This window comes from Zootoca vivipara, chromosome 2 (assembly GCF_965207765.1).
Source record: "Zootoca vivipara chromosome 2, rZooViv2.hap1.1, whole genome shotgun sequence".
Lineage (NCBI taxonomy): Eukaryota > Metazoa > Chordata > Lepidosauria > Squamata > Lacertidae > Zootoca > Zootoca vivipara.
Genome location: NC_142584.1, coordinates 116,266,958 through 116,293,968, shown reverse-complemented (window position 1 = coordinate 116,293,968; position 27,011 = coordinate 116,266,958). Strand labels below are relative to the sequence as shown.

The window sequence follows — 27,011 nt, the reverse complement described above, 5'->3', positions numbered from 1 at the left end:
TTTCCTGTCCCGCCCCCTTCCATGGGAAAAAGGAGGGGGCGTCTTTGTTTGCAGCAGGCCTGGGCAAGGAGCTGGTGAGTTGGATGGCCACCTGTCTTGGATGCTTTAGCTGAGATTCCTGCATTGCAGGGGGTTGGGCTAGATGGCCCCTGGGGGTCCCTTCCTAACTCTCAGATTGCACGATTCTGTGAGTGGGGAGCGCCTTTGAGCGGAGGGGAGAGGAAGGGGCAAGGCAGGTTTGGCGGGCTGCTGGCTTTCTTTCTTTCTTTCTTTCTTTCTTTCTTTCTTTCTTTCTTTCTTTCTTTCTTTCTTTCTTTCTTTCTTTCTTTCTTTCTTTCTTGCTGGCTTGCAAGGAGGAGCCTTTCCCTCCTGGCCCAGGATCCTATCCTCCTCCTGGCCCAGGATCCTATCCTCCTCCTGGCCCAGGATCCTATCCTCACAGTGGGGAAGATCAGCCCCCCCCCCCGTGGGAAGCCTCTCTTTCAATTCCCTCCCCTTGCAATTCCCAAAAGCTGGCCTTCAGAGGCATTTGCAGCCTCCTGCACTGGAGAGAGGACAGCAGCCCACATTTCTCTCCTGAAAATAGGGACGCCCAATATCATAATCATCATCATATTTATTTATTCATTTATTTGCACACCAACCATCTGACTGGGTTTCCCCAGCCACTCTGGGCAAGCTTGCAACATATATTTTAAAAAACATAATCGAACCTACACGCAATTAAACATTGCACATTAGAGAGATAAAGCCCCACCTACAATTCTCTCCTCTTGCAGTTAACAAAAAACTGGCCTTCGGAGAATATTCTCCCTCAGGAGGTGTTGGACTCTCCTTCCTTGTAGGTTTTTAAGCAGAGGTTGGATGGCCATTTGTCACGGTCGCTTTAGCGGAGATTCCTGCATTGCAGGGGGTTGGACTAGATGATCCTCATGGTCCCGTCCAATACTTACAGGGGGGAAAAACAGTATTCTGTATTATTGTAGTTTGAATATTGTGTCGAATAGACGATTCTTCATCCTGTTTATGGAATATGCTGCGTAATCTGAATCCTGAAATACAGTAATACACTTTGGTATTGGGAGAGGGGAGATATATAGATGCCCAAATGAGATTGCCAATTGCATCTGCTCTGCTAGTGTAACATTTCACATAAGATTTCCTGGCTCTCTGCAGGTTTAGAAGCCTCATCAATTTGGGCGATCGCAGGCGGGAAGGTGGAAAGAGGAGGAAGCCGTTTTGGCGGCCCGGGAGAGCACAGCTGGGAAATGGAGGAGCAAGCCTTGGCTAAGCTGAAAGCAGGAAGACTCCAGAATGTTATCCAGGCTGGGAGCAGCAGGGAATTTTGGGAAAGAACCGCACAAGAGATCCCGGGTGAGGAAGATGCCCTCGGCTCGGATGCTCGACGCCAACGTTTCAGGCACTTCTGCTACCAGGAGGCCAAGGGACCCCGAGAGGTTTGCAGCCGGCTCCACCATCTTTGCTGTGAGTGGCTGAAGCCGGAGAGACACACCAAGGCTCAGATCCTGGATTTGGTGATCCTGGAGCAGTTCCTGGCTGTCCTCCCCCCGGAAATAGAGAACTGGGTGAGGGAATGCAGGGCGGAGACCAGTTCCCAGGCGGTGGCCCTGGCCGAAGGTTTCCTCCTGAGCAGGGCAGAGGTCAAGAAGCAGGAAGAGCAGCAGGTGAGAAAGTGATTCGTTGTGGTAGTTCGAAAAGACAAAAATGTGAGCATGAATAGAGTAAAAAACCAACCCACTAGTTTCCAAAAGGAGGAAGGAATCCAAGCCCCTAACACTTTGTCTGCCCCTTTCCTTTCCTTTTCTCTTCCCACTCCCCATTTCCTTTTCCTTTTTTTTTTTGGAAAAAATAACTTTATTTATTTCATTCAACTACACAGCAATTTTCCTTTTTTAAATGCTTGGACATGGCATCATAATAGCATAGTAGCAAATTCAGAGGGCACAGTTTGTCCTACATATTTGTCGCTTTGTTCCTTTTCTAAAATAAGCAAAGAAACGAGTTTGAGGCATATGAATGTTCTGTCAGGTGTCAGAATGTTGGAGCGCATCAGAAGAGCCTGCTGGCAGGGGTCCAATTGCGATCGTGTGGAGATCTCTCGGTGCACCAGGTTGGCGACTGGGGAAAGCGAAATATCACTCAGGGAAGGTTCTGAAATAAGCTCTAATTTGATTTGTTCTGGATTGTTTTCTTTTATGTTTTAATCAGGACCAACTGGTTAGAAACCAAAAGGTCCAAACAAAATTTTAAAAATTCCTTCCAGTAGCACCTTAGAGACCAACTAAGTTTGTCATTGGTATGAGCTTTCGTGTACATGCACACTTCTTCAGATACACACACAAAAAAAATGTTTTTATTTTGCTTCGACTATGGCAGACCAATACGGCTACCAACCTGTAACCAAAAGGTCCAAGTTACTCTGAACAAATTCCTGTTTTATGTTTGAATGTTGCAAATTACTTTGAGATCTGTCCTGTAAAATATAACGCAGTACAGAAATGAAAATAATAATAATAATAATAATAATAATAATAATAATAATAATGTTCGTTTGTAAAAAAAACAACAACCAAACAAACCGTGGCACCTGGACATTCCATTGTCACGACCCTAATCTAGATTTAAAATGCCATTTGGGGATTAGATTATACAGTCAAACCTCGGTTGTCAAACGTAATCGGTTCCAGAAGCCTGTTCGGCTTCCGAAATGTTCGACAACTGAGGTGCAACTTCCGATTGGTTGCAGGAGCTTCCTGCACATCGGATATTCGGCTTCTGAAAAACGTTCGAAAACTGGAGCATTTACTTCCGGGTTTTTGTCATTTGGGAGCCAGAATGTTCAAAAACGGAGGAATTCGGGATCCGAGGTTTGACTGTCTATCTGATTTTCTAACACTGCTTTTGATTCCTGAGGTGTATAATTTTTAGAACCTTTCTCCTGTGGTTGTAGATATTAAGCTGTTTCAAGGTTGGCCTTTAATTGCTGTAACCCCCCCTGGGCGCTTAGGACAAAGGCTAGGAAATTAGTAATAATATTAACCCTCTTTTCTGCTTCAGAGGCAGGGAGCTCTGGCTGAAGTGTCTCTGGGTTTCCCTGGGGCAGAGCAGGTGGCCTCAGCTTCCCGAGAGAGACGGCTCTTCAGGTGGATCGTGCAAGAGTGTGACCAAGCTGCCACCTCGCTAGGTAAGGAAAACTATCTTTAGCAAGATCCCCCCCCCCCAAAAAGCATTTTATTTTAATAATCCCATTTAAATTTCAAAAATCCGATTTTTAAAAATTCTTATTAAATCATTGATTTTTATCCGCCCTGATTGAAATGGACACACAACAAGATGTTTAAAGGAGATGAAATATCCTGCCGCTGTCTTTGTGTTCCTCGCAGGCAAAGGAGTGACCCTGGCGACCCACAGTCCTTGTGGCGGAGCGGAAACGGCGGCTGTCGGGCCTGATCAGGTAGAGGAAAGAACCCCAGAGGGAACAATGGAGGCAGCTTGCCTGCCTGGGCTGGAAGGTTCCTGTCCCTTTGCTACAACGAAGGAAGTGTCTAGAAGACGAGGGGAGTCTGTTAATGAAGAGCAGTAACCCCCCAACCCCTAAGAACCTCCGCATAACTAGTCTTTTCCGGTTGTGAACATGAGAACCTCAGGAGAGCCTTGTTGATGCTTGCAGCCAAAGAGGGTCCAGCTGGCCCCAGCCTCCTTTCTCATAGTGACCAAGCAAGAGATCCATTGGGAAGCCGGGAAGCTCTCTGGGTGACAATATTGTCAGGATGTTCTACACACGAGTCGAACCTTGGCAGAGACACATGCCCAGCTGGCATGTTCTCTCCCTCCTGGTAGATCATTCAGGAGCTTCACAAGCTTTTTCCAGCCCAAACATCATAGCTACTGATGCCAAGAAACATCAGCACACTTACGGATCCGCAGAGGTTTGCGCAGTTGCGCAACAGAACTTAGTAGCACAGCATCTTGGCTAATCTACTTTATTTACATATAAACACACACAGAGCACTGCAACATGGCTCCCTCTCTCTCTCTAGCATCAGACAGCAAAGAGAAAGGACAAAGGACAATAGTCCCATTTCAGGAACACACAGTAAGACAAACATCTTGTCTACGTCACTTCCCATTCCTGTGGAAAGTAAACACATATACAGTCATGTGATAGACAACAAAGCCATGACTGCACACGGGGCATGAATCTCCAACAGATATCACCTGGTGTCAGGCTTCAGGGAATCGGATCCCTCCCCCGGTGGCTGTAAATAAGCAGATCAGATGAAAGGAGCGTTTTTACCCAGTTAGTTTCTTTAATCACAGCAAGAGACAAAGGAATGCTTATCTCTCTAGAAATGGCTTTGCTCCCAGTAAAGGTTTACCCCCTCTGTCCCCATTAATCTACGTCACTGCTACGTTGGGTGATCTGAGCTTGTTGCCGCTGAGCTCTCTGTTCTGTCACTCTCAAAGCCCGTTTAGCCCTAGGCACAGGGGGCTCAGGAATGTTCTATTATTCTTTTTCCATCTGGCCAGCTTTGAAGGGAAGTTTTTAATGTTTGGTTTTTTGTGTGTGTTTTGGGAGCCGCCCAGGGTGGCTGGGGAAACCCAGTCAGATGTGTGGGTTATAAATTATTATTATTATTATTATTATTATTATTATTATTATTATTATTATTTTACCCATCCTTCAGCCTATGCAGAATAGACCCATCTAAGTTACTGGACTTGACTAACCAGTTCATTTATTGCAGTGGGCCTACGCTTGAGTAGATGTTAGTGGGACGCAGCTCTTCATCGTGTTCCTCGCTCCCCCCCCCCTTTTTAACAAGGAGAATTTGTTTTCTTCTTCCCTCTCCTCCTCCAGGATTGGGTATCCTTTGAGGATGTGGCTGTGTATTTCACAGACGACGAGTGGGTGTTGCTGGATCCGGCCCAGAGAGCCCTGCATGTGGAAGTTATGGAGGAGAATTGTGGGAACCTGGCCTCTCTTGGTAAGGCTCCTTTTTTCCCCTTTGACTTAGCAGATGCTGACAGTTAAAGCGGCCACCAGCATCAGAACCCAGGATCCTCTGCTTGGGCCCAGTTCTTGTGGCAGGCTTGTGGGGGTCTCTTAGGACACAGGGATTTGACGAATGGTGGGAGGCTCCAGCCAGGGAACCCACAAAGGAAGAAGACTCAGACCCAGGGGAGTGGTGGAAGGACACAGACAGGTCAAAGGAGAGGGGAAGCCGGGAGGTGGAAGAAAGAGGAGGCTTTCTTTCTTTGAAACACTGGGCAATAGATATAGGACACAATATAGATTGTGGGAAATTTTGGAAGAGCAATCTTCCAAACAGCCTCAGTCCTATATACCTGAAGGAGCGTCTCCACCTCCATCGTTCTGCCCGGACACTGAGGTCCAGCGCCGAGGGCCTTCTGGCGGTTCCCTCGCTGCGGGAAGCCAAGTTACAGGGAACCAGGCAGAGGGCCTTCTCGGTAGTGGCACCCGCCCTGTGGAACGCCCTCCCACCAGATGTCAAAGAGAAAAACAACTACCAGACTTTTAGGAGACATCTGAAGGCAGCCCTGTTTAGGGGAGCTTTTAATGTTTAATAGATTGTTGTATTTTTTTTTCTTCAAATCAATTTTTATTAAATTTTTCACTTACAATCCAATCCAATCATATTAATTATTCCAAATTATAAAAATGCATATCAATTAATCCCAATATTATGCCAAATTATAAAAATTTTCACTTCCCATGCTTCAAATTCTGAGGGTTCTGGTCATCAATGAATTACTGCCTTTCTAATCAATATAATCCAAATCCTTTCCAATCATTATAGTCCAACATATTCCAGATCGTTTCCAACAGTTCTATTATCAATAGATTATTGTATTTTAATGTTCTGTTGGAAGCCGCCCAGAGTGGCTGAGGAGGCCCAGCCAGGTGGCCGGGGTATAAATAATATATTATTATTGTCATCCTCATCATCATCTGAAGGTTACTGCATGTTATTCCTTGAAGGAGAACTACCTGAAAATGATTTACAGATGGTGTCTAATTCAGAGTAGACTTGCTAAGAGTTAGTGGGCTGTGTGGATGAGCTAACATTGGAGAAAAACTTACACCAAGTCAAATAAAAGTGGTCTATTTTTTATTAACCATTAAGGAGTCCCCGTTTTATGACTTGAAAGGAACTGCTTCCGCTTGAGATTTGTTTGGGTTCCTGGTTCTCTCTCAGGCTCTTACCGATTTTCTCTCGTTGTTCCAGCAGGTGATGGCTGGGAGGTCGGCGCTCGGAATGAGGGAGACGCGCCCAGATTATTGCTGGAAAGAGCTGCTTGTGAACGGGAACTGGAAAAACAGAGTAAGGCGAGGGATATCTCCTCTGCTGCCGGGGGTGAAGCTTTCCATGAAGTCCCGGTCCTAGAAAAAAGAGACAAAGGGAAAGAAGGCAACGAGTGCCCGGTGTGCGGGGAACGTTTCAGTTGCAAATCCAGCTTTAACGCTCACTTGAAAACGCACAAAGAGGAGAAACCGTACAAATGCTTGGATTGCGGAAAGAGCTTCTCTCAGAGGAAATGCCTTATCCGACATCAGAGAATCCACACCGGGGAGAAACCCTATACCTGTTTGGAGTGCGGGAAGAACTTCCGCCAGAGTGCAGCCCTGATCACTCACCAGCGTATCCACACAGGGGAGAAGCCGTACACGTGCTTGGAGTGCGGAAAGAGCTTCTGTCAGAAGACAACATTGGTGAGGCACCAGCGGATCCACACAGGGGAGAAGCCGTATGGCTGCTCGGTGTGCGGGAAGAGTTTCAGTCACAGGTCCCAGCTCACCTCCCACCTGAGAGTCCACACTGGGGAGAAACCATATAAATGCCTGGAATGTGGAAAGTGTTTCAGTCAGAACACAAACCTTACTTTACATCAGAGAACTCACACGGGGGAGAAGCCATTTCGGTGCTTGGAGTGCGGAAGGAGCTTCAGTCATAGCTCGACCCTTATGGCGCATCAGAGAACCCACACAGGGGAGAAGCCGTTTACGTGTCTGAAGTGTGGTCAGAGCTTTGCTCAGAACGCAAGCCTTATCTTCCATCAGAGAACTCACACAGGGGAGAAGCCCTACGCCTGTCCCGAGTGCGGGAAGAGCTTCAGCACGAGCACCAGCCTCACCTCGCATCGGCGCATTCACACAGGGGAGAAGCCGTACACCTGCTCCGAGTGCGGGAAGAGCTTCTGTACGAGCACAAACCTTGTTACACATCAGAGAATCCACACGGGGGAGAAGCCGTTCAAGTGCTCGGAGTGTGGAGAAAGCTTTCGTAAGAAAGCGCATCTCCTTAGACATCACATGACACACACGGGGGAGAAGCCGTACAAATGCGCAGAGTGTGGGAAGAGCTTCAGCGAGAAAAGAAATCTCACTTCTCATCAAAGGATCCACTCTGAGTGTTGGAACGAGGATCCTGTAAGCAGTCATTGGATTCCTCCCTCTGTAGGTCCAGGATATGTCCCCCTTTCCCAGGATTTCAGTACTTTCCAGAGCCCTCTGAGTCATAATTCCAGCCCAGGAGGAAGATTGGAGTATTTTAGTTTTTTCCTAAATGAGTAGATGGCATTTGGTCCAGCCTTGATTGGATGCAAATGAAAGGCATAGATAGGTTAAAATGGTAAAATAAAACGAATAAAGTTTAAAGTAATGATAAATAGAACGAAAAGGAATAGGTCTAAATAAAACATTACTTTAGGTTACCGATAGAGCAACTTAACAATAACATGACTAATCAAGTTTCAAGCTCTCATTGAGGCTTATGACTTCTGTCAACATGACTGTGCCAGTTCAGAGTTGCCAGCTCACAGCTGCCATTGATGGTAAACTGGTCCAGCCAACTTTTGGCTTGTTCTGATCTGACCCGAAAATTCTCCATCCTGGGTTTAGGCTGTTTCGCCCTGGGGAGGTCACTTCAATGCTGCTAATGCGACGGTTTGACTTCACCCCCGGAGGCACACTCCATTGTCCCTCGAGACGGATGGATGCCAACTAGCCGCAGCTACTGAAAAACTTTGTACCATGATGGTCGGTGGTGTTTGCTCTTTTGGAATAACGGTGTTTGTGATTATATTGGACCTTCCATGGTGATTTTTCTCTTTTTTGTAACTGTAATTCAAATCATGTGTGTTTGGGAAAGGGAGCGATCCACACTACTCTAGAGCACCCTATTCTAGAACTCTAGAAAACCCACTCTCTATCTTTCAGTATTAAAATAGCAGCAAAAGTGTAGCAATTTTATCTGCTAATAACACGAATATTTAGTGTAGTTCATGGGGTTTTTTTAAACAGTTAACTGTATTCAAGCTAGAGCATGTATTTTAATCGGATTTTTAAAAGAAAATAAAAACTGCAAGGACACTAGGGGAAGCATTGCCCTGGTGACAAGATACTGCTCTGTTGGTGAAGGATCACTTGTAGGGGAGGCTGGCCTGTTACGATGACTACTAGCCTATCATGAGTGACCCAGCAGTAAATCACACTGTGCAAGTCGGAGTTAACACTTTATTAGCAAAAACAGGATCTGCACCGGAGTGTCAGGCCTGAGCACAGCAACTCGTCTCTGGTAGATCTCCCCCCACCCCACGATGAAGCGATTGCTGAGACTGAATATCCCTGCCTTCCCACAGCTGCCTAAGCCCCCCCCCCTTCCAGGGTCCCCCCCCCCAAGCAATCTGAGACGGAGCCTGTGTGACACTAACTTCTCCACCCTCTTCATGCCTCTCCTGGTTCTGTGAGACCAGGAGGGAGGGGAGTGTGTCGCAGCAGGAGGGGGAGACACCCATAACTCTTCACCAGTCTCTCATCTCTGCCTCTTGGCCTTCCTTCCCCCAAACTCCTGCTTCAACTTCGGCCGCTGATTCTGGACTTCTTTCTGCCACAGCCTCTCCCCACTCACTAAGCCCTGTTGCCTCCAATGCCGCCTCTTCCCCGTCTTCTTCCTCTTCTCCCTCTGACCACTCTTTGTAATCCCACCACCACTCCCCTGGCTCTGAGCCTCCTTCCCTTGATGGCAATTGGATGTAGCGCCGCCTACTGTTCGGCTCCCCTGCCTTCTGACCTACCAGTCGCTTCGGTTCACCTGGCTGCACCTTTTTCAGAACGGTTCTCAATTTAAGCCACGTTCTGGGATGAAGTGCTGCTTTTTAGATAGGCAGGGGCTTGGCAGTACAAAAGAGGTCAGGAGTGAGGATGGGTTGAGGTCAAGGAAGAGAAGAGTTTGGATTTGATATCCCGCTTTATCACTACCCGAAGGAGTCTCAAAGCAGCTAACAATCTCCTTTCCCCTCCTCCCCCACAACAAACACTCTGTGAGGTGGGTAGGGCTGAGAGACTTCAGAGAAGTGTGACTAGCCCAAGGTCACCCAGCAGCTGCATGTGGAGGAGCGGAGACACGAACCCGGTTCCCCAGATTACGAGTCTACCGCTCTTAACCACTACACCACATGGGGCTGTGGGGCTTTCATTGTAGCATAGAAGTGGCATTTTGCTGTTTTCCCTCCTGGTTCTGGGAACTGGGTAATCCTGGAAAGTCAATTCTCAATGGCACTTGTAAAAACTGCTAAACCTGCTGTGGGCCCTCAAGCTGAGGTCCTCATCCTGAGACAGGCTTACTGGGCCATCCTTCTGTACTGCCAGTCTGTCATATTACAGTTGTACCTTGTTACAGGTAGGTAGCTGTGTTGATCTGCCGTAGTCGGAACAAAAAAATTCCTTCCAGTAGCACCTTAGAGACCAACTAAGTTTGTCATTGGTATGAGCTTTTGTGTGCATGCACACTTCTTCAGATACACTAAAACAGAAGTCACCAGACCCTTATATATAGTCAGAGGGTGGGGAGGGGTATTACTCAGAAGGGTGATGAGAATGGGTGATTGGCTGATGTTGTTGTTTAGTCATGTCCAACTCTTCGTGACCCCATGGACCAGAACACGCCAGGCACTCCTGTCTTCCACTGCCTCCCGCAGTTTGGTCAGACTCAGATTGGTTGGTAGGTGTGGTAAACCTGTTGACGACTGTTAACGACTGCAATTGGTCTTACAGGAAAAAGCAAGGGGTACCTTGGTTCTCGAACAGAATGCGTTCTGGGAATCTGTTCCAACTCCTGGAACCTTTCAAGAACCAAGGAGCTTCCTGCAGTCAATCGGAAGCCACGCCGTATATTCGGCTTCCTAAAATCGTTCGAAAACCGGAACAATCACTTCCGGTTTCCAATCGTTCGGGAGCCGTAACGTTTGACTCCCCAGGCATTTGGGAGCCAAGGTATGGTTGTACTAGTGGCCTGTCTTCTCCAGGGAACTCCTCGGCGCTTGGAGCCGAGCAACTGAAAACCACCACAATGCTGACACAACTGGAGATGTAATACGGACAATGTTCTAATCATGTAACGGTTGTTTTAACAGTTTGACTTAAGTTCTATGCTTCCGTTTGGCAAAGTTTTGTCAGTGACGTTTTGAGCATTTTCTATCAGAAAGCCAGGTGTTGAATATATTGAAATGGAATAAAACAGCAAAAGCTTGTGTCTTTTAGAATGGTTCAAGGGGGTACAAAAGAGGGGATTGAATTGGTGAAATATACTCGGGAGTCGAGAGTGAATTTCATGCTCTTTATTCAGCTTGTTTGATGGCCCATAACACCGCTTTTTTTGGGAGTAATACCATAAAATTATATATAAATGGAAAGATAATGTAATGAATGCAATGCAATAGCTTTTATGAAGGATTATTTATTACAACATTTGTCATGAAGAAATGTGAAACGCATAGAAAAAATGAGACATGCAAAAATTCTCACCATGTACATTAATACTTAATTGGGTAACCTTTAGCTTTAATTACGGCCCTACAACGCCTTCCCATGGAGTGAACTAGTGTACGTGGGTGTAATGGGGTGTGTGGCATAACACAAAACTGGAGGGACAACCATTCCTGACAACCTTACACTTTCCTTGCGAAGCCACCTTTGTCCTGATTGCGGAGATCACACACTTGCTCTCCTTCTGCAGGGCCTGTAAGACAGAGTTATTCTGCCTAGCCTTCAATTTAGCTTGATCCTCCATTCCTTTTTCCCTTCCCTTTTTCTGTGAATAAAGTTTTCTGGGTCCCCACATCTAGATACTTCCCTGGTCTCCTTGCTAGCCATAGCAGGACTAACTTGGCCAGTTAGCCCTGGCAATGCTACATTTATGTTGTATTTTATGTTATTTTTAAGTTGTTTTTAATCAATGTTTTATATTTGTTGTTAGCTGCCCTGAGCCCGGTTTCTGGACCGGGAATGGCAGGGTATAAATAAAATTTATTATTATTATTATTATTATTATTATTATTATTATTATTATTATTATTCCGATTGTGCGCAAATGCTGACAAGTTTGCTTTCTTACAACAGTGGCGTTCTTCATAAAAATATGCAAGGGGTCTACATCACACTCACAACAATCACTTAGTTGGTACCTGAACATTTTGCCCAGAGACTTTCTTCCCAGGAGGGCTTGAAACTTCTTTTTTTAAAGACAAAAGCTGAAAGCATAGCAGACCTGCCTGGAGGCACCAATGAAAGCCTTTGCGGGCACCAACTTGGGGACCCTCACAGAAGGGAATGTGGCCCTGGGGGATGGGAAAAGTTCCCTATCCTTGCATGAAGAGCTTGGAGCACCTGGTTGGCCATGGGGACAAGACGAGCCCCTTGGATCTAATGCAGTGAACGGGCTCCAACTATGTTATTGAGCTTATTAGAATCATAAGAGCTGGTAGGAACCCTGGTGATCATCTAGTCCATCCCCCTGCAATGCAGGAATATGCAGTTGTCCCATACAGGGATCGAACCTGCAACATTGGCATCATCAGCACCATGCTGTAACCAACTGTGGTTCAGTGCTGCTAATGCAGCAGTTTGACTTCACCCCAGAGGTGCACTCCATTGTCTCTCGAGGCGGACAGATGCCAAGAGCGACAGCATCCCAGCTACTCTTGATTGATCTCCCCCAGCCAGCTGCTCTGCTGCTAAGTTTCTCCCTTTCCCCCCTGCTACCAAACTTGGCTGTTTTCAGAATAACATGAAATGTAAACTTAGGCAGCAGCATGAAGAGAGAGAAAATAAAACCCATTAACACAAAACGTGTGCAGCACAAACTGGGGTATAAATAATAAATTATGATTATAAATTATTAGAATTGACTGCAATGCACTCTGCGTGGGGCTCCATTTGAAGGTGACCTGGAAACTACAACAAATCCAGAATGCGGCAGCTAGACTGGTGACTGGGAGTGGGCGCTGAGACTATACTGTATAACACCAGTCCTGAAATACCTACATTGGCTCCCAGGATGTTTCCAAGCACAATTCAAAGTGTTGGTACTGACCTTTAAAGCCCTAAACGGCCTTGGCCCAGTATACCTGAAGGAGTGTCTCCACCCCCCCCCATCGTTCTGCCCGGACACTGAGGTCCAGCACCGAGGGCCTTCTGGCGGTTCCCTCATTGCGAGAAGCCAAGTTGCAGGAAACCAGGCAGAGGGCCTTCTTGGTGGTGGTGCCTGCCCTGTGGAACGCCCTCCCATCAGATGTCAAGGAAATAAACAACTATCTGGCTTTTAGAAGACATCTGAAGGCAGCCCTGATTAGGGAAGCTTTTATTATCTGATGTTTTATCGTGTTTTTAATATTCTGTTGGGAGCCTCCCAGAGTGGCTGGTGAAACCCAGCCAGATAGGCAGGGTATAAATAATATATTATTATTATTATTATTATTATTATTATTATTATTATTATTAGTGATATTACAACGTTTTGCATTTCTTTAGATTGAGTGGCATTGGCACAACTTCTCCACATTGTCAAGAGAGCTGCCGGGCGAGCAGGGTATGGACAGGTTTGGGTTTGCAAAAGAGATTTAAAAAATGGTCCATTTCTCCCTCAATCAAAGAGATCAGTTGCCCCATTTATCTTAGAGGGAGCTAAAACCTTTTGAACCACAGTTCTCATTCTGACAGCCTCCTGAAGAATAAACACCAAACCACCTACCATATTTTTTGCGCCATAAGACACACCTGACCATGGGACACACTTAGTTTTTAGAGGAGGAAAACAATAAAAAAAATATTTTGCTTTATTGAATTGGTCTAGGCATAGCAGCCAACTCCTAGGGGCCTTTCCGCCCCGCCCCCCCCATTAAATATTTGAGGAAGCGTATTTTGCAAAGGGGGAAAGCTCCAAATTTTTTAGGATCAGCTCAAAGTTGTGCAGCTTTTTTGCAAATGGGAAAAGCCCCATTTTGGGGGGGGGGGGTCAGGATCAGCTCAAAGTTGCTGAGTATCCTTGTAAAGTGAAAAAATCCTGTTTTATGGGATTCAACTCACAGTTCTGCAGCTTTTCTAGGAAAGGAAAGGAAAGGAAAGGGACCCACTTCTACAGTTTTCAGACAGATAATCTATTCAGACAGTCACATGTCTCCCTCTGCAGACAACAATTGAGGCCTAGGCAAGGGGCCGGGAGGGGCCAGGAAGGGAGCTAGCTCTCTTATCTCCCTTCCCGATCTCTTGCAATCAGCTGCTGAACCGGTTCCTTTCTCTTTCCCTCTTGTTAGCCTTTAGCTCTTTCTTAAAAATAAAAAGCATGATCTGCCTTTAGCCCCTGGGCAATTCGGCTCCAGGGACCACGCATTCGCTCCACAAGATGCACAGACATTTCCTCTTACTTTTTAGGAGGAAAAAGTGCTTCTTATGGAGCGAAAAATATGGTATTCTCAGAAGCAGAATATGCCTCTAAATACCAATTTCTAGGAGCCTCAGGTGGGGAGAGCTGCTGTCGTATTCAGGTTTTACTGGCTTGTTTTCTGTTGCTCAGCCAGTGTGAGAACAGGATGCCGGACTCAATGGGCCACGTTGGCCTGATCCTGCAGTGAAGCTCCTCTTTCGTTGCCAGGAACGTTTAGATCAGACGATAGGTGTTCTTTTAGAAATCACCTGGGAACATCCCGTTGGCACGAGGCACAGGACATTTTTAGGGGAACGACGCAGCGTTTTGTGGCAGCGCCAAAGAATTGACATTTGATTCCAGACAAAATTAATAAATATGTCCTCCCACACTCCCAATCCCTTGTTATAACAGGTTAAAAGGAATAGAAGCTTGGGCCCACCCACCCCAAGGATCAGGAGATGGAAAATATAAAGGGGTTTATTTGGAGGGGTGGTGTAGCGTAGCATTTTGTTCATTAAAGCATAAGGCAAGCCTGCTTGTGGGCTTTTATTTGGGGATCTAGTTGGTCTCTGTGAGGACAGGATGTTGGGCTAGATGCATGCCCCTCTCCTTTGGCTTGGTTGTGATGCTAACCAGCCACACTTAGAAGTGAGCCTTGTCCATTTATGTATTGGAGTCTGTGGGAATTGCTGCCAAGCAAATAGAAGGGGAAGAAATGGAGGCAGTGAGAGATATTACGGCTCCTTGATCACTGCAGATGGTGACAGCAGACACAAAATTAAAAGATGCCTGCTTCTTGGGAGAAAATCAATGACAAACCTAGACAACATCTTAAAAAGCAGAGACATCACCTTGCCAACAAAGGTCCGAATAATTAAAGCTATGGTTTTCCCAGTAGTGATGAATAGAAGTGAGAGCTGGACCATAAAGAAGGCTGATCGCCGAAGAATTGATGCTTTTGAATTATGGTGCTGGAGGAGACTCTTGAGAGTCCCATGGACTGCAAGAAGATCAAACCGATCCATTCTTAAGGAAATCAGCCCTGAGTGCTCACTGGAAGGACAGATCGTGAAGCTGAGGCTCCAATAATTTGGCCACCTAATGAGAAGAGAAGACTCCCTGGAAAAGACCCTGATGTTGGGAAAGATGGAGGGCACTAGGAGAAGGGGACGACAGAGGACGAGATGGTTGGACAGTGTTCTCGAAGCTACGAACATGAGTTTGACCAAACTGCGGGAGGCAGTGCAAGACATGAGTGCCTGGCGTGCTCTGGTCCATGGGGTCACGAAGAGTCGGACACGACTAAACAGCGCTTGGTAGCCTGGGTGGATTGCTGCCTGACACCACAATCCTAACCTCTGTGTGTGTGTTTGTGTAAATTTGCAGCCTGACAGCACTCTCCTGGCCAGCGGGATTGCAGTTTCATAGCACAACCCAAAACATGTGGATTGCAGCCTTACAGCACAATCCTACCAGGGGGGCGAGGGGGTGTGCGTGTCTCTAGCGGAGTATGTAGACTCACCGCCCTCTCCTGGCCAGCGGATTGCAGTTTGATAGCAGAACTGCTGACCATGTGGATTGCCGCCTTACACCACAATCCGAGCCCCATGTGCATTGCGGCCTTATTATTTTTTGTTTCCTTTTTTGCAGCAAAAGTACATTTTATTAACAGCAAGTTTTCTTTTCGGTAATTTTTATTATTTTATTGTTTTGAAAAATGAACCATGGAAAGAGAAGAAGGGAAGCCATTGATATTCTAAGAGTTGTTTGAATGAATATTCTAAAATGTGAAACAGAATTTTTTTAGTAAGCATTGCAGCCCTACCCTAACCCAGATTGCAGTTTGAGAGTACCACCCTAAACGTGTGGACTGCAGCCTTGCTGCACTTTCCTGACCTGCGGATTGCAGCCTGACTGCCCGGTCCCAGCCCACGAGCCCCTCTCCAAAAGGGGTTAGTTGCCTTTAACTGAGAGCAGCCCTCCCTTCCATGCAAACGGGGCGAAGGCTGCAGCCTTGCAGAGCAAGCAAGCAAGCAAGCAGCTGTTGCCTCTCTTCTCTTTGCACGGAAGGGTTAAGCAGACCGAGGCTGCCTTTCCCAGAGTGGACGGGCAAAGCCATCGGGAGACTTGGGGGAGGCCATCATTTCCTCTTCCTCGCCTTTTGTGGCGGAGCCGCTGCAGCAGCAACAGGAGGAGGCGACGCGTCCGGGCAGCTTGGCCTCCCGCGCGCCCTTTTGCAACCAGGCGCCCCTGCGCTCGCAGGAGCAGGTAAAGCAGCTCCTTGCATTGCAGGAAAAAAAGGGGGGAAGCAGGCTGGGTGCAGCCCCCAGTGCGCATGAGTGGGTGGGCTGGGGGACACAGGAGAAGGGCAAAGGCTCGGTGGGGGGCTGCTGCGGCTGAGCACCTAGCTTTGGAGAATTGGAAGGGACACCCAAGGGTCCTCTAGTCCAATCTCCTGCAATGCAGGAATCTCAGCTAAAGCATCCAGGACAGGTGGCCATCCAACTGTGGGTGCCCCACCCCACCCCCCAGCCCAGCAACCCAATCTTCGGGTGAAATGTAGCTGCGTGTGCAAAAGCACAAGACTCTTAGTCCCAGGGTTCGAACCCTACTATTCTCAGGTCTTTTTTTTTGTCCAAAGGAAAATGTTACTCTAGGTAAAATGAAAACATAGATTGAGAGAAGAATAAAAGGAAAGGGGGGGAGAAAGGGGGGGAATAGATAAAGAGCGGGGAGGGGATTAAAAGAAAGAGGGGGGGAGTTAAGAAACTTAAGAACTTCCCATTCTTCGTCTGTCAGCTATATAGAAACATTATTCTATTTGTCCACTCCAAAATAACATCCAGCACAGCGACTTTCTAAAAACCAACATTTCCTTCAGCCTTCAAACCCAAATGTCGTTATTTCATTCTCTTTTTCCACACAAAAAGTATATGAGATGTTCCCAGTCTTTAGTGAATGTTAACCACGACTTTTCTCTGATCGAACATGTCAATTTTGCCGCCTCGAATAATTTTAGTAACCGTTCCTCCATTGTTGGTAACGGCGAGTCTTTTCCGTCTTTGTGCACATAAAAGTCTCACCGCCATAAAAATAACTTGGCTGCTGTAATCATGTATCTTTCCAATTCTTCACTTTCTCATCTCTCTGCATATTTTTTTCCTTTTCTTCACCTCTCAGGAAAAGCCCCACTCCATCAACTCCAGCGGTGAAACAGCTGTGTTGCCTAAACATGCCCTAAGCCTCTTGTTGGAGCAGCCAGAGATGGGTGGATAATTCAAGCTGCGTCCGTCTCTCCTGCATACTTTCGTTGCGTTGCATGCTCTTGTTTCGTATTTGCGTTCTGGCATCCCTGATCAAATCCAAGACCGCGAGAGTGTGACCAGGGCAGCTGCTGATCCAGAATTCATCATGAGACACAAAATGGTCCCGGAGAAAGGACAAACTCAGAACACAGACTTCCGGGACCGGGTCCTGATGGAGCAGCCGGTGCCCGGAAGCGGGAAGCAGCCGGAGGAAAAGCTGCGCCCAGCTGGCCCCGAGCCTGGCGAGGCGTCGGAGGGAGCCACCCGAGCGTCTCCTGAACTCGAGGCCGGGAATGACCGAGGCCCCACAAAGAAGGAAATCCCGGAGAAGATGACGAACGAGCCGGGCGAGAGGCGCTTGAAATATCTGGACCCTCGGGCCGCTTCCAAGTCCCGCAACGTAGGCTGGGGGGACCCTGAGCGACTGGAATCTGAGCCATGGGAGAACTCCAAGTCTTGCTTGGCCTCCATGGAAGGAGCGGCTGAGGCCTACCGGAAGTTCAGAGGGCTGCCGGATCCCAGGAAGGAAAACCGCGGGGATTGCAGGACCCCCAAGATGGAGGATGAGAGAAATGCGAGGGAGGATCTCCTCAGAGAAGATTTGGTCGCTATGGACGTGCAGAGGACTCTGTTCCGGGAATTCCGCTACCAGGAGGCCGAAGGTCCCCGCGAGGCCTGTAGTCGCCTCTGGTACCTCTGCCACCGGTGGCTGAAGCCAGAGAGGCACTCCAAGGAGCAGATCCTGGAGCTGGTGATCCTGGAGCAGTTCCTAGCCATCCTTCCCTCAGAGCTGCAGAGCTGGGTCAAGGCCAGTTGCCCCCAGACATGTGACCAGGCAGTGGCCCTGGCAGAGGACTTTGTGCCCAGGCGACAAGAAAATAGGCGTCTGGAGCGGGAGGTGAGAGCGCTTTCTTGAAGCGGTCCGGGGGGGGGGCACTTCCATTTCGTTTTTTTGTGCGGAACGGAAGTCAAGCGGCCAATCTGCATAACAGCCAGTCGTTGTGCACATTCACCAGACCTCTTGGAGAATGTGCACAAAACCCAAAGAGGACATTGGGTAGTCATGTCTCTAGGCCAGCGTACATAATCTCCAACAAGCCTTGGAGAACGTGCATACGTGAGCTTGATTTTGTACATTCTCCGGTCATTGTGCATAATCTCCAACACGGCTTGAGAATGTGCATTAATTCACAACTGCGTTTTGTACATTCTCTGGCTAATCCGTCTTGATTTGAGGCAGGTTCCCTTCCTTGCACTCTTTTCAACACTTGCTCAACACATTTTTGTTTAGCCAAACCTGCCCAGATATATAGAATAGTTGATGAGAGTTTTGATCTGTTTTTAGGCTAATGTTACTTTGACTTTCCGAAAGCCTTAAATTATTGCTATTATTCCTTATTCCTCTTTTTCAATTTATTTCGTTGACTTTTCAAAATAACATGAAATACCAACACCCCCCCAACCAACATTGCCCCCTTCGTATCCCCCCCACACCAAATACAGGTTCCTTATGGCAGTGTTTCTCAACCTTTTTTGGGCCACGGCACACTTGTTCCGTGAAAAAAATCACGAGGCACACCAACATTAAAAAAGTTAAAAAATTTAACTCTGTGCCGCCCTATATTATAATTATGACTGTAAGAAACACTTGCCAAATATTGCTTTCCGGCGGGTCAGTGTAGTGCATTGGTGGCCGCCAGGCTCGTTTGCACTGAGCTTTGGGAAAGAGGAGGAGAAATATTGCTTTCCGGCGGGTCAGTGCTGTTTATTGGCGGCCGCCAGGCACGTGACAATGCAAATCGCCCTCGTCACCGCACGTCGCGGCACACCAGCCAGCGTCTCGCGGCACACTAGTGTGCCACGGAACAGTGGTTGAGAAACGCTGCCTTATGGGATAAAATTGTTCCAAAGTGTCAAGTGCGAGTCCAGCAGGTGCCACTGGGAGTGATAGACAATTGCATGTTTAATATGGGTGCCATGTCACTCTGAAGCTATCCTCTTCTCCTTTTCTGGCTCATCCCTTGACTTCCATAGTTAATTTTTCAGAGAGTGCCAATGTCCACTCTTTTTTTGTTTCTATTGTGGTCATTCTAGATGCAGGGACTTCCGGTTTTGAGCAATAAGTTGTCTAGCAGCTACAAAAAGGAAGGTGATTAGCCTTTCCATCTCAAATTAACATTACCATCATTAGAAATGGTTACAGGTAGGTAGCCGTGTTGGTCTGGGTCGAAGTAAAATAAAAAAATTCCTTCAGTAGCACCTTAAAGACCAACTAAGTTTTTATTTTGGTATGAGCTTTCGTGTGCATGCACACTTCTTCAGATAACAAGAAGTGTGCATGTATCTGAAGAAGTGTGCATGCACACGAAAGCTCATACCAAAATAAAAACTTAGTTGGTCTTTAAGGTGCTACTGAAGGAATTTTTTTATCATTAGAAATGGTTAGCAAAACCAAGGTTGGGGTGTGGTTAATTCTTCTTATTGACGGTTTTATTCTTTTTATCTTTTCCATAAACTGCTTTGAGGTTTGTTTTTACTGTCAAGCAACGTATAAATTTTGTGAACTAAACATAAGCCCCCAATATATAGATAATGGGTAGGCAAACTAAGGCCCGGGGGCCGAATCCGGCCCAATCGCCTTCTAAGTCCGGCCTGCGGACGGTCCGGGAATCAGCGTGTTTCTACATGAGTAGAATGTGTGCTTTTATTTAAAATGCATCTCTGGGTTATTTGTGGGGCATAGGAATTCATTCATATATTTTTTCCAAAATATAGTCCAGCCCCCACAAGGTCTGAGGGACAGTGGACTGCCCCCTGCTGAAAAAGTTTGCTGACCCCTGATATAGATGGAGCTGGTCGATAGAGATATTCATATATGCATACATTTTTCAATTTTGATTCCACCCCTCCTGCTGTGTTTCAGAGGCCGGCGTTAATCCAGGAGGGAGCTTTGAACTTCCACACGGCTGAGCCGCCCCCAGGCACCCCTGGGGAGAAGGCACCTCGCTCCGAGGTCAAGCAACAAGGGAACGGTGACACTGATTCGGAGGGTAAGGGCACTGTGTGGTTTTTCTTATTCATTGTCCCTTCCTTCCTTCCTTCCTTCCTTCCTTGCTCACATTTCCAACATACAATATAAAATCCCTTGGGATTTTGACATCTATAATTCCTTTAAAAAGGCTTCAGGGTGTGTGTTTTTCAGAAAAAAGTTATTTTAAACATTTTTTTCAACTCACTATATATCATTTCCCAAAATTCTTTTACTACCTTACATTTCCATCACGTGACAAAAGGTGCCTTATTTTTCCATTTCCAACATACATTTGGCCCTGTTTTATACATTTTTGCTAATTTACTGGGAGTTAAATACCAACGGAACATCATTTTAATATAATTTTATTTCAACGTGTAACATGCTGTGAATTTTAAATCGCAGTTCCATAACTTCTCCCATACTGTAAATTGTATATTATACCCAAAATCTCAGTATATCATTACTGATTTAACCTGTTAGTAACCTGTTAGTAACCTGTTATATTCCAGTGAGTATTATTAACAAGTCTTTATAATTTTTATAAATGCCTTCCAAGTGTCTACAGTGGTACCTCTACTTACGAATGTTTCTACTTACGAACGGAGCTCCATCCGCCATCTTGGATGCGGTTTAGATAGGATTTTTTCTACTTATGAATTTTTAGATAGGGTTGCTTCGACTTACGAATTTTTTATCCCAATGCATTCCTATGGGATTCGACTTACAATTTTTTTCGACTTACAAATGTGCATTCGGAACGCATTAAATTCGTAAGTAGTGGTACCACTGTATATTTATCCACACTCAGCCTGCGTCTAAAAGCAGTTTGTTCATATTTTGGCAGAGTTGCCATTGAGCAAAGGGGGCCAAAGCATTATCTTTCTGGTGAATCAGTGTCAGTCTTCCGGCAGAAGTAAGGGCACAAAGAATGCCTCTGCGTTGTCCAGCTGTTAAACCCCATATAATGGATACAGTCAAACCTCAATCCTCGAATGGCTCCATTGATTAACATTTCGACTCCCGAATGCCGAAAACCCAGAAGTGAGTGTTCCAGTTTTCGAACATTTTCGGAAGCCGAATGTCCGACGCAGCTTCCTCTTGAGTACAGGAAGCTCTTGCAACCAATCGGAAGCCACACATCAGTTGTAGAACTGTTTCGGAAGTCAAACAGGCTTCCAGAACAGATTATGTTTCACAACCGAGGTTTGACTGTACGAAGTTTAGGATAATTTGTCTCCCATGGTAGTACCGTATTGGCCTGGATATAAGCTGCACTTTCCCCCCAAATTCTGACCATGAAAAATTAAAGTGCGGCTTAATTTCCCGACCTTACAGAATTTGCCTTTTTTGTGATATCGCTGCTGAAACAGACATACAGCAAAAACGGAATGGGTGTTGAGTGGCAGTGGAATTTTAAGGGAGCAGCTTATACCCCCCCCCTTGAATTTTAAAGGTGTGGCTTATATTCGGGTATATTTTTCTCCCAAAGTTTGTAAGCGTTGCACATTGCGTAAGTTTCACACGGTAAGATGGACCATTGGCCCGGTCAGGCCTCCTTGATGTTCTTGCGTAGCTTCTCAGCTTCTCTCGTCTGTCCCTGCAGGTGATGAAGGGTGGGTGATCGAGGCAGAGCAGGACAATTCCCCTCTGCAGGATCCCAAGCCAGCAAAGATCTGCGGGTCCTCGTGGGAGAGGATCCCTTGGTCCCAAGAGGATGGAGAAGCTTCCGTGAGTCACGGCGGCGGCGGCCCGCAAAGGAGCAAGGAGAAACGCCAAGAGCAGAGGACACCCGAGAGCGCCCCTTGCGTCGGGGGCGGAGGAGGCCAGAGCCAAGCGGTCGTCGTCAAGAGGAGGCGGCGCAGTCGAGGGAAGAAGACATGTGGCGTGTGTGGGAAGACCTTCAGCCGGAGCACCGTGCTGGCGGCACACCAGCGGACGCACACAGGCGAGAAGCCGTTCATGTGCCAGAGCTGCGGGAAGTGCTTCAGCTTCAAGTCGACGCTGGTGGCGCACGAGAGGACGCACACGGGCGAGAGGCCCTACACGTGCGACCAGTGCGGGAAGAGCTTCACCGTCAGCTCGGTGCTGACGCGCCACTACCGTGTCCACATCGAGAAGGAGCTGTTCGGCTGCTCCGAGTGTGGCAAGAGCTTCGCCCAGAAGTCGCAGCTCCACAACCACCAGAAGGTGCACGTCCGGGAGAAGCCGTTCAAGTGCTCTCAGTGTGGCGAGGGCTTCAGCCGCGGCTCCAGCCTCAAGAAGCACGAGGGCTCGCACACGGGCGAGAAGCCCTTCAAGTGCCCCGACTGCGACAAGTCCTTCAACACGTCCTCGCAGCTGGTCAAGCACCACCGCGTCCACACCGGGGAGAGGCCCTACACATGCGCCGAGTGCGGGAAGAGCTTCAGCCAGTGGCAGATCCTCATGGTCCACCAGAGGACCCACACAGGCGAGAAGCCCTTCAAGTGCGCCACGTGCGGCAAGTGCTTCTCCGACCGGGCCGTCCACATCCGGCACCAGAAGGTCCACACGGGGGAGAGGCCTCACCAGTGCGCCACCTGCGGCAAACGGTTCACCCACCGCACCGTCCTGGTCAAGCACCAGAAGATCCACATGCGGGAAGCCTTGAACATGCTGCGGCTGCAGGAGGAGGAGGAGGAGCAGAAGCAGCGGTCAGAGCTGCCGCTGCCGCCCGAGGGAGCCTCATAAAACCTCAGGAGCATCGCCAAATGCCTTGGGAGAGATGCCATGCAGACAACCATTTACTCCAGGGGGGTTGGGAATTGTGGGGTCCACATAGGTGTTACTGGGCTCACATCAGGCCTGGGCAATGCAGCCAAGGACCAGTGGTGATGATTCCCCACCCCTGTCTTAGGAGTAAACGGACGGTGTCTTCCATATTTTGTTGGACTCCAACTCCCATCAGTGCTGGTCAGAGAAGGAAGGAGTTGTAGTCAAGTCACATCTTAGAGGGCCATTGTTTCCCCTTTTTTTCTTTCCTTTTTTGATGGGCATTGCCGTTCATTTATTTATTTTTTATGCATTTTCCAATACCCAATTTATACATCGTATTCCCCCCCCCCATCATACAGTATTTACAGACTTCCCAACCCAGCGCTCTAAGGCATACTAGATATACAGCGGTACCTTGGTTGTCGAACTTAATCTGTTCCGGGAGTCCGTTCGACTCCCGAAACAGTTCAAAAACCAAGGCATGGCTCCCGATTGGCTGCAGGAGCTTCCTGCACTCAATTGGAAGCTGCATCAGATGTTCGGCTTCCGAAAAATGTTCGCAAACCGGAACACTCACGTCCGGGTTTGTGGTGTGTTCGGGAGCCAAAACGTTCGAGTCGCAAGGCGTTTGCAAACCAGGGTACTTGTTTTGATCCATATCAGGTACTTCACCCACCCAAATTTTCCCCCTCTTTGTTATAGTTGCTCATAAAGTTACCCCAGCTTGAAAGTTTATTTGGGTATCATCTTCTCCAAAGCTTTCCCACTCGTCCCTTATCTGATTGTCATCCTGCTTCCTTATTTTGGCCGTCATATTAGCCAGTCCTGCAAATTCCATCCGCTTCTGCAGCCATTGCTCTTGGGATTCCTCTCTCCAGGTTTTAGCATAGACCGTTCTGGCTGGTTTCCTCTAGCTGTAGTCAAAGTGGTTCCTTTCAGGTGTTGCTGTACTTGTTCACCCATCCTTCCCAGCCGGCACAGTCAGGGATGATGGGAGATGTAGCCAAGCCACGTCCAGAGAGCTACAGCTTTCCCCCATTCCTAAGATAAACAAGCAAACCGCGGTTTCCCCAAGCAGAGATCTTTTGCTTTTCTTCCAGAACAGAAATGGATGCTTCTCATCTCCAGAACTTAAAAGGGGGGTGCCTGCGAGCCTAAAGCTCACAGAGACTCTCCTCCCCACCCCATAGATCGTGTAACCACGCATTTCCCATAAGATCTGACGGCCCACAACTCCCCCCATTTCTGGTTCAAACCACGGTCCCTCCACACCTGCAGTTTAGAATGCTGCAGCTTTCCCATCCCAGGTTAACCCCACAGTAGTCAGTAGCTGCATGCGCACATATCGTCTTCCCCAACCTGCTGTCTTCCAGATGTTATGGCCTCATCATATGTTATGTCATCCAATCAGTGATGAGGGGAGTAAAGGAGGCTGCCGTACCTCCAACCCTAGGGTAGTATGACCCCATGACAAACCCCTCTTTGGTCGCAGGTTTCTATGCCCCTGCCTCTGAGTAGGGGAAGAACACACATTCACCCCACTCCCAACTGGTTGGACACCACAGACTGACCCCCAAGGTACCTACATGCTACAAGCGTCAGTGGTGCAAAATTAAGAATGGAGAACGCCTGGCTCTTGGGGTTCTATCGGTCTCCAGTGCCCATCAATGCTGACCATTTGCCACAGTGGTCGCTCAGGCTGGTAGGACTTGAATCGCCCTGTTGGCTAACCCTGCCAAAAGTGAATTATTATTACAGTGGCAACACCTTGGTTTTCAAATGTAATTCATTCCGGAAGTCCGTTCGAGTTCCGCAACGTTCAAAAACCGGAAGTGGAAGCCTCAAAAGCCGAGGCATTTACTTCCAGGTTTTTGGCGTTCGAGTTCTGAAACGTTCGACTACAGAGACATTCTAAAACTGAGGTACCACTGTAGAAGTATTATTATTATTATTATTATTATTATTATTATTATTATTATTATTCCTATTATGATGATGATCTAATATACTGTATTCTTATCCTGCTTTTCTCCCAAACTTAAGGCGGCTTGCGGCATTTAAAACAGGCATAAACAACTTCAAATAAAAACAAGCAGGTTAAAAAGCAAAAGTTAAAATACAGCAAATCATGTTTAAAACCAGCGCTAAAAGTACAGTTTGCCCTGACAGCAGTCTGGGGGTCAGCTTCATCTGTGTCTACAGTCTGAATGAGAAGGTCTAAGCCTGCCTCCTTCCTGCAACCCCGGCCTCTTGCCCACCAGATGTTTTGGACCGCAATGGCCTTGTTGGCTGGGAGTTGTAGTCCGGCAGCACCTGGTGGGTGAGAGGCTGAGGACAGCTGCTGTGGACCAGGGGTGGAATCCATGACCCTTGTTCTGCCAGCACAAGGATTTACATTTGCACAATGGACTTTCCTGGATGCCAAGATCCAAGTTAGGGACAAGTACTCTTTGGTGAGAGAATCTTTGAAGTATGCCCTTACAACAGAGTTCTAAAACATCTCCTTTATAAAGTTTCTTTCCAAAGTTTACCTCTTTCCCCAGCATAGGAAAATGTACATGTTGGGTAAGTTAAAAATTGGTTTATTTACCAATTCTCCAAAGGTCAGATTCATGTAGTTGTGCTGGCGGCAGAGTCGTTGGCATCTGTCTGGTATAGGAACTCGAGAGTGGCTTGTGAAAGCCATGCAGTTGAGCTGCAAGAACCAGCTCTAGCCTTTTCACATGCTGAGCTTCTCAGGTAGGTGAACAATAGTCTTGATTCCCTATATCCTCCCAAGGTAAGCTAAGCCTGGCAGGAAAGCTTACTCTATGGTCTTAACCCCTTCGTGCACTAATTAGACAGGCATGTTGGTTATATGCAGCTGGTTATCCCACACTTTATGTCCTGCAAGCTTCCTAAATTTGCTTTTGAGGGTTGCCCAGGGTGAGGGAACTCCAGGACAGATTTAAGGGGTGCATGGGAAGAGGAGGAGGGCAGGAGTTTTGTTGCACCAGCAGAAATCCTTATGCTAATGGAACCAATGACTTATTGCTACGTTGTACTACGGGAGGGTTGTTGCACTCTTCTCATCGTTCAAGAATTCCATTTTGCCAGTCGGAATGATTCCCCCCTCTCCTGCCACCTGCTGCTCTGACACACACACACACCCCCGTCAATTTTGGGGTGTGTGGAGGGAGGGGAACTCCTGTTGTTCAAGCAGAAGTCCTTTCACCGAGCTTCCGCTGTGGGGACTTGTGAGGTGAACCCCACTTCATACCTCCTCAAACTACCCTGAGCCATTCTGTAATAAAACAGAAGCCCGAATGCCAAAAACTGGAAATAACAAAACCTCTCTGAACATTGCATCAAGACAGTCAACGGCTGCGGACAGTCAACGGCTGAAAGAGGCGCCAAAAAAGCTGCACTCTTTCTCCAAAACGGCGGACCCCACACAGGAGTCCCTTGGAAGAAAAGATTAAATTTCACCAAAGGAATTTTATGGATTCGAACTCCCAGCAGGCAGCGTGGGATAATCTGGAGTCCACCATCCATCGCCTGGAGGGTCCCCCCAAAATGGTTTGTGTGCACCCCCTCGCTATAAAACCATTTATGGGATGCCAGCCAACCCGCCTCTTTCAGAGTCCTCGTCTTTGAAGCTATGCACTCAGTTGAATGGATGAAGCATCTAGATAGACAGTTGAAGCAGCGAGGAGCCTGTTGGATTTCTCTGCATGTCCATTGACTAGTAGTGGGTAGTGGGTTGATTTTTTTTAATGGGGGTGGGATGGGGGTGGAAACAATTCATTGAATTGTTCTTTGGGGGCACATTCCTCTCAATTTCTGACTCCGGAGACTTGACGACATCCTGTCCTCGTTATAACAATTAAGAGGGTATTGTATATGATAGAAACTGATTAAAAGAAAAATGTAAGAAGTGCCTATTAACTGGACCTGTCTCTGAGAGGTTTTCCTTTGGCTCCTCTTGGTTTAATGCTGGGACTGAGGAGCTGAACGCCCCTTCCAGTTCTGCTCTGAGGCCTGATTTCTACCTGCTGAAAGTGGTTGAGTTTTCTGTTGGGTCCCGTGCTCTGGGCGGAGACCTATTGCGGTCTTCTTCTTTTTTAATAATATATTTATTAAAGATTTTCTCAAACACAAAAAATACACAATACAAAAAATACAACAATACAAAAAATACAAAAACAAAAA

General features: G+C 47.3%; 1 protein-coding gene across 1 annotated transcript; it reads left to right on the top strand.

Annotated features, from left to right (window-relative positions):
• Nucleotides 1–12: 12 nt before the first annotated feature.
• On the top strand, nt 13–27,011 carry LOC118081177 (uncharacterized). The gene is made up of 10 exons (XM_088662516.1): nt 13–74; nt 1,177–1,685; nt 3,079–3,205; nt 3,405–3,475; nt 4,883–5,009; nt 6,273–7,615; nt 15,849–16,016; nt 17,031–17,951; nt 19,977–20,103; nt 21,691–27,011. The coding sequence occupies exons 2-10, from the start codon at nt 1,269–1,271 to the stop codon at nt 22,794–22,796; spliced, it is 4,407 nt and encodes a 1,468-aa protein (XP_088518642.1). The 5' UTR covers nt 13–74; nt 1,177–1,268; the 3' UTR covers nt 22,797–27,011.

Bases quoted from the DNA above. Each gene is read 5' to 3' on its own strand.
- LOC118081177 (XM_088662516.1), top strand. From the start codon at position 1,269: ATGGAGGAGCAAGCCTTGGCTAAGCTGAAAGCAGGAAGACTCCAGAAT. The intron at 1,686-3,078 runs GTGAGAAAGTGA...TTTCTGCTTCAG, and splicing joins AGAAGCAGGAAGAGCAGCAG to AGGCAGGGAGCTCTGGCTGA. The intron at 17,952-19,976 runs GTGAGAGCGCTT...GCTGTGTTTCAG, and splicing joins ATAGGCGTCTGGAGCGGGAG to AGGCCGGCGTTAATCCAGGA.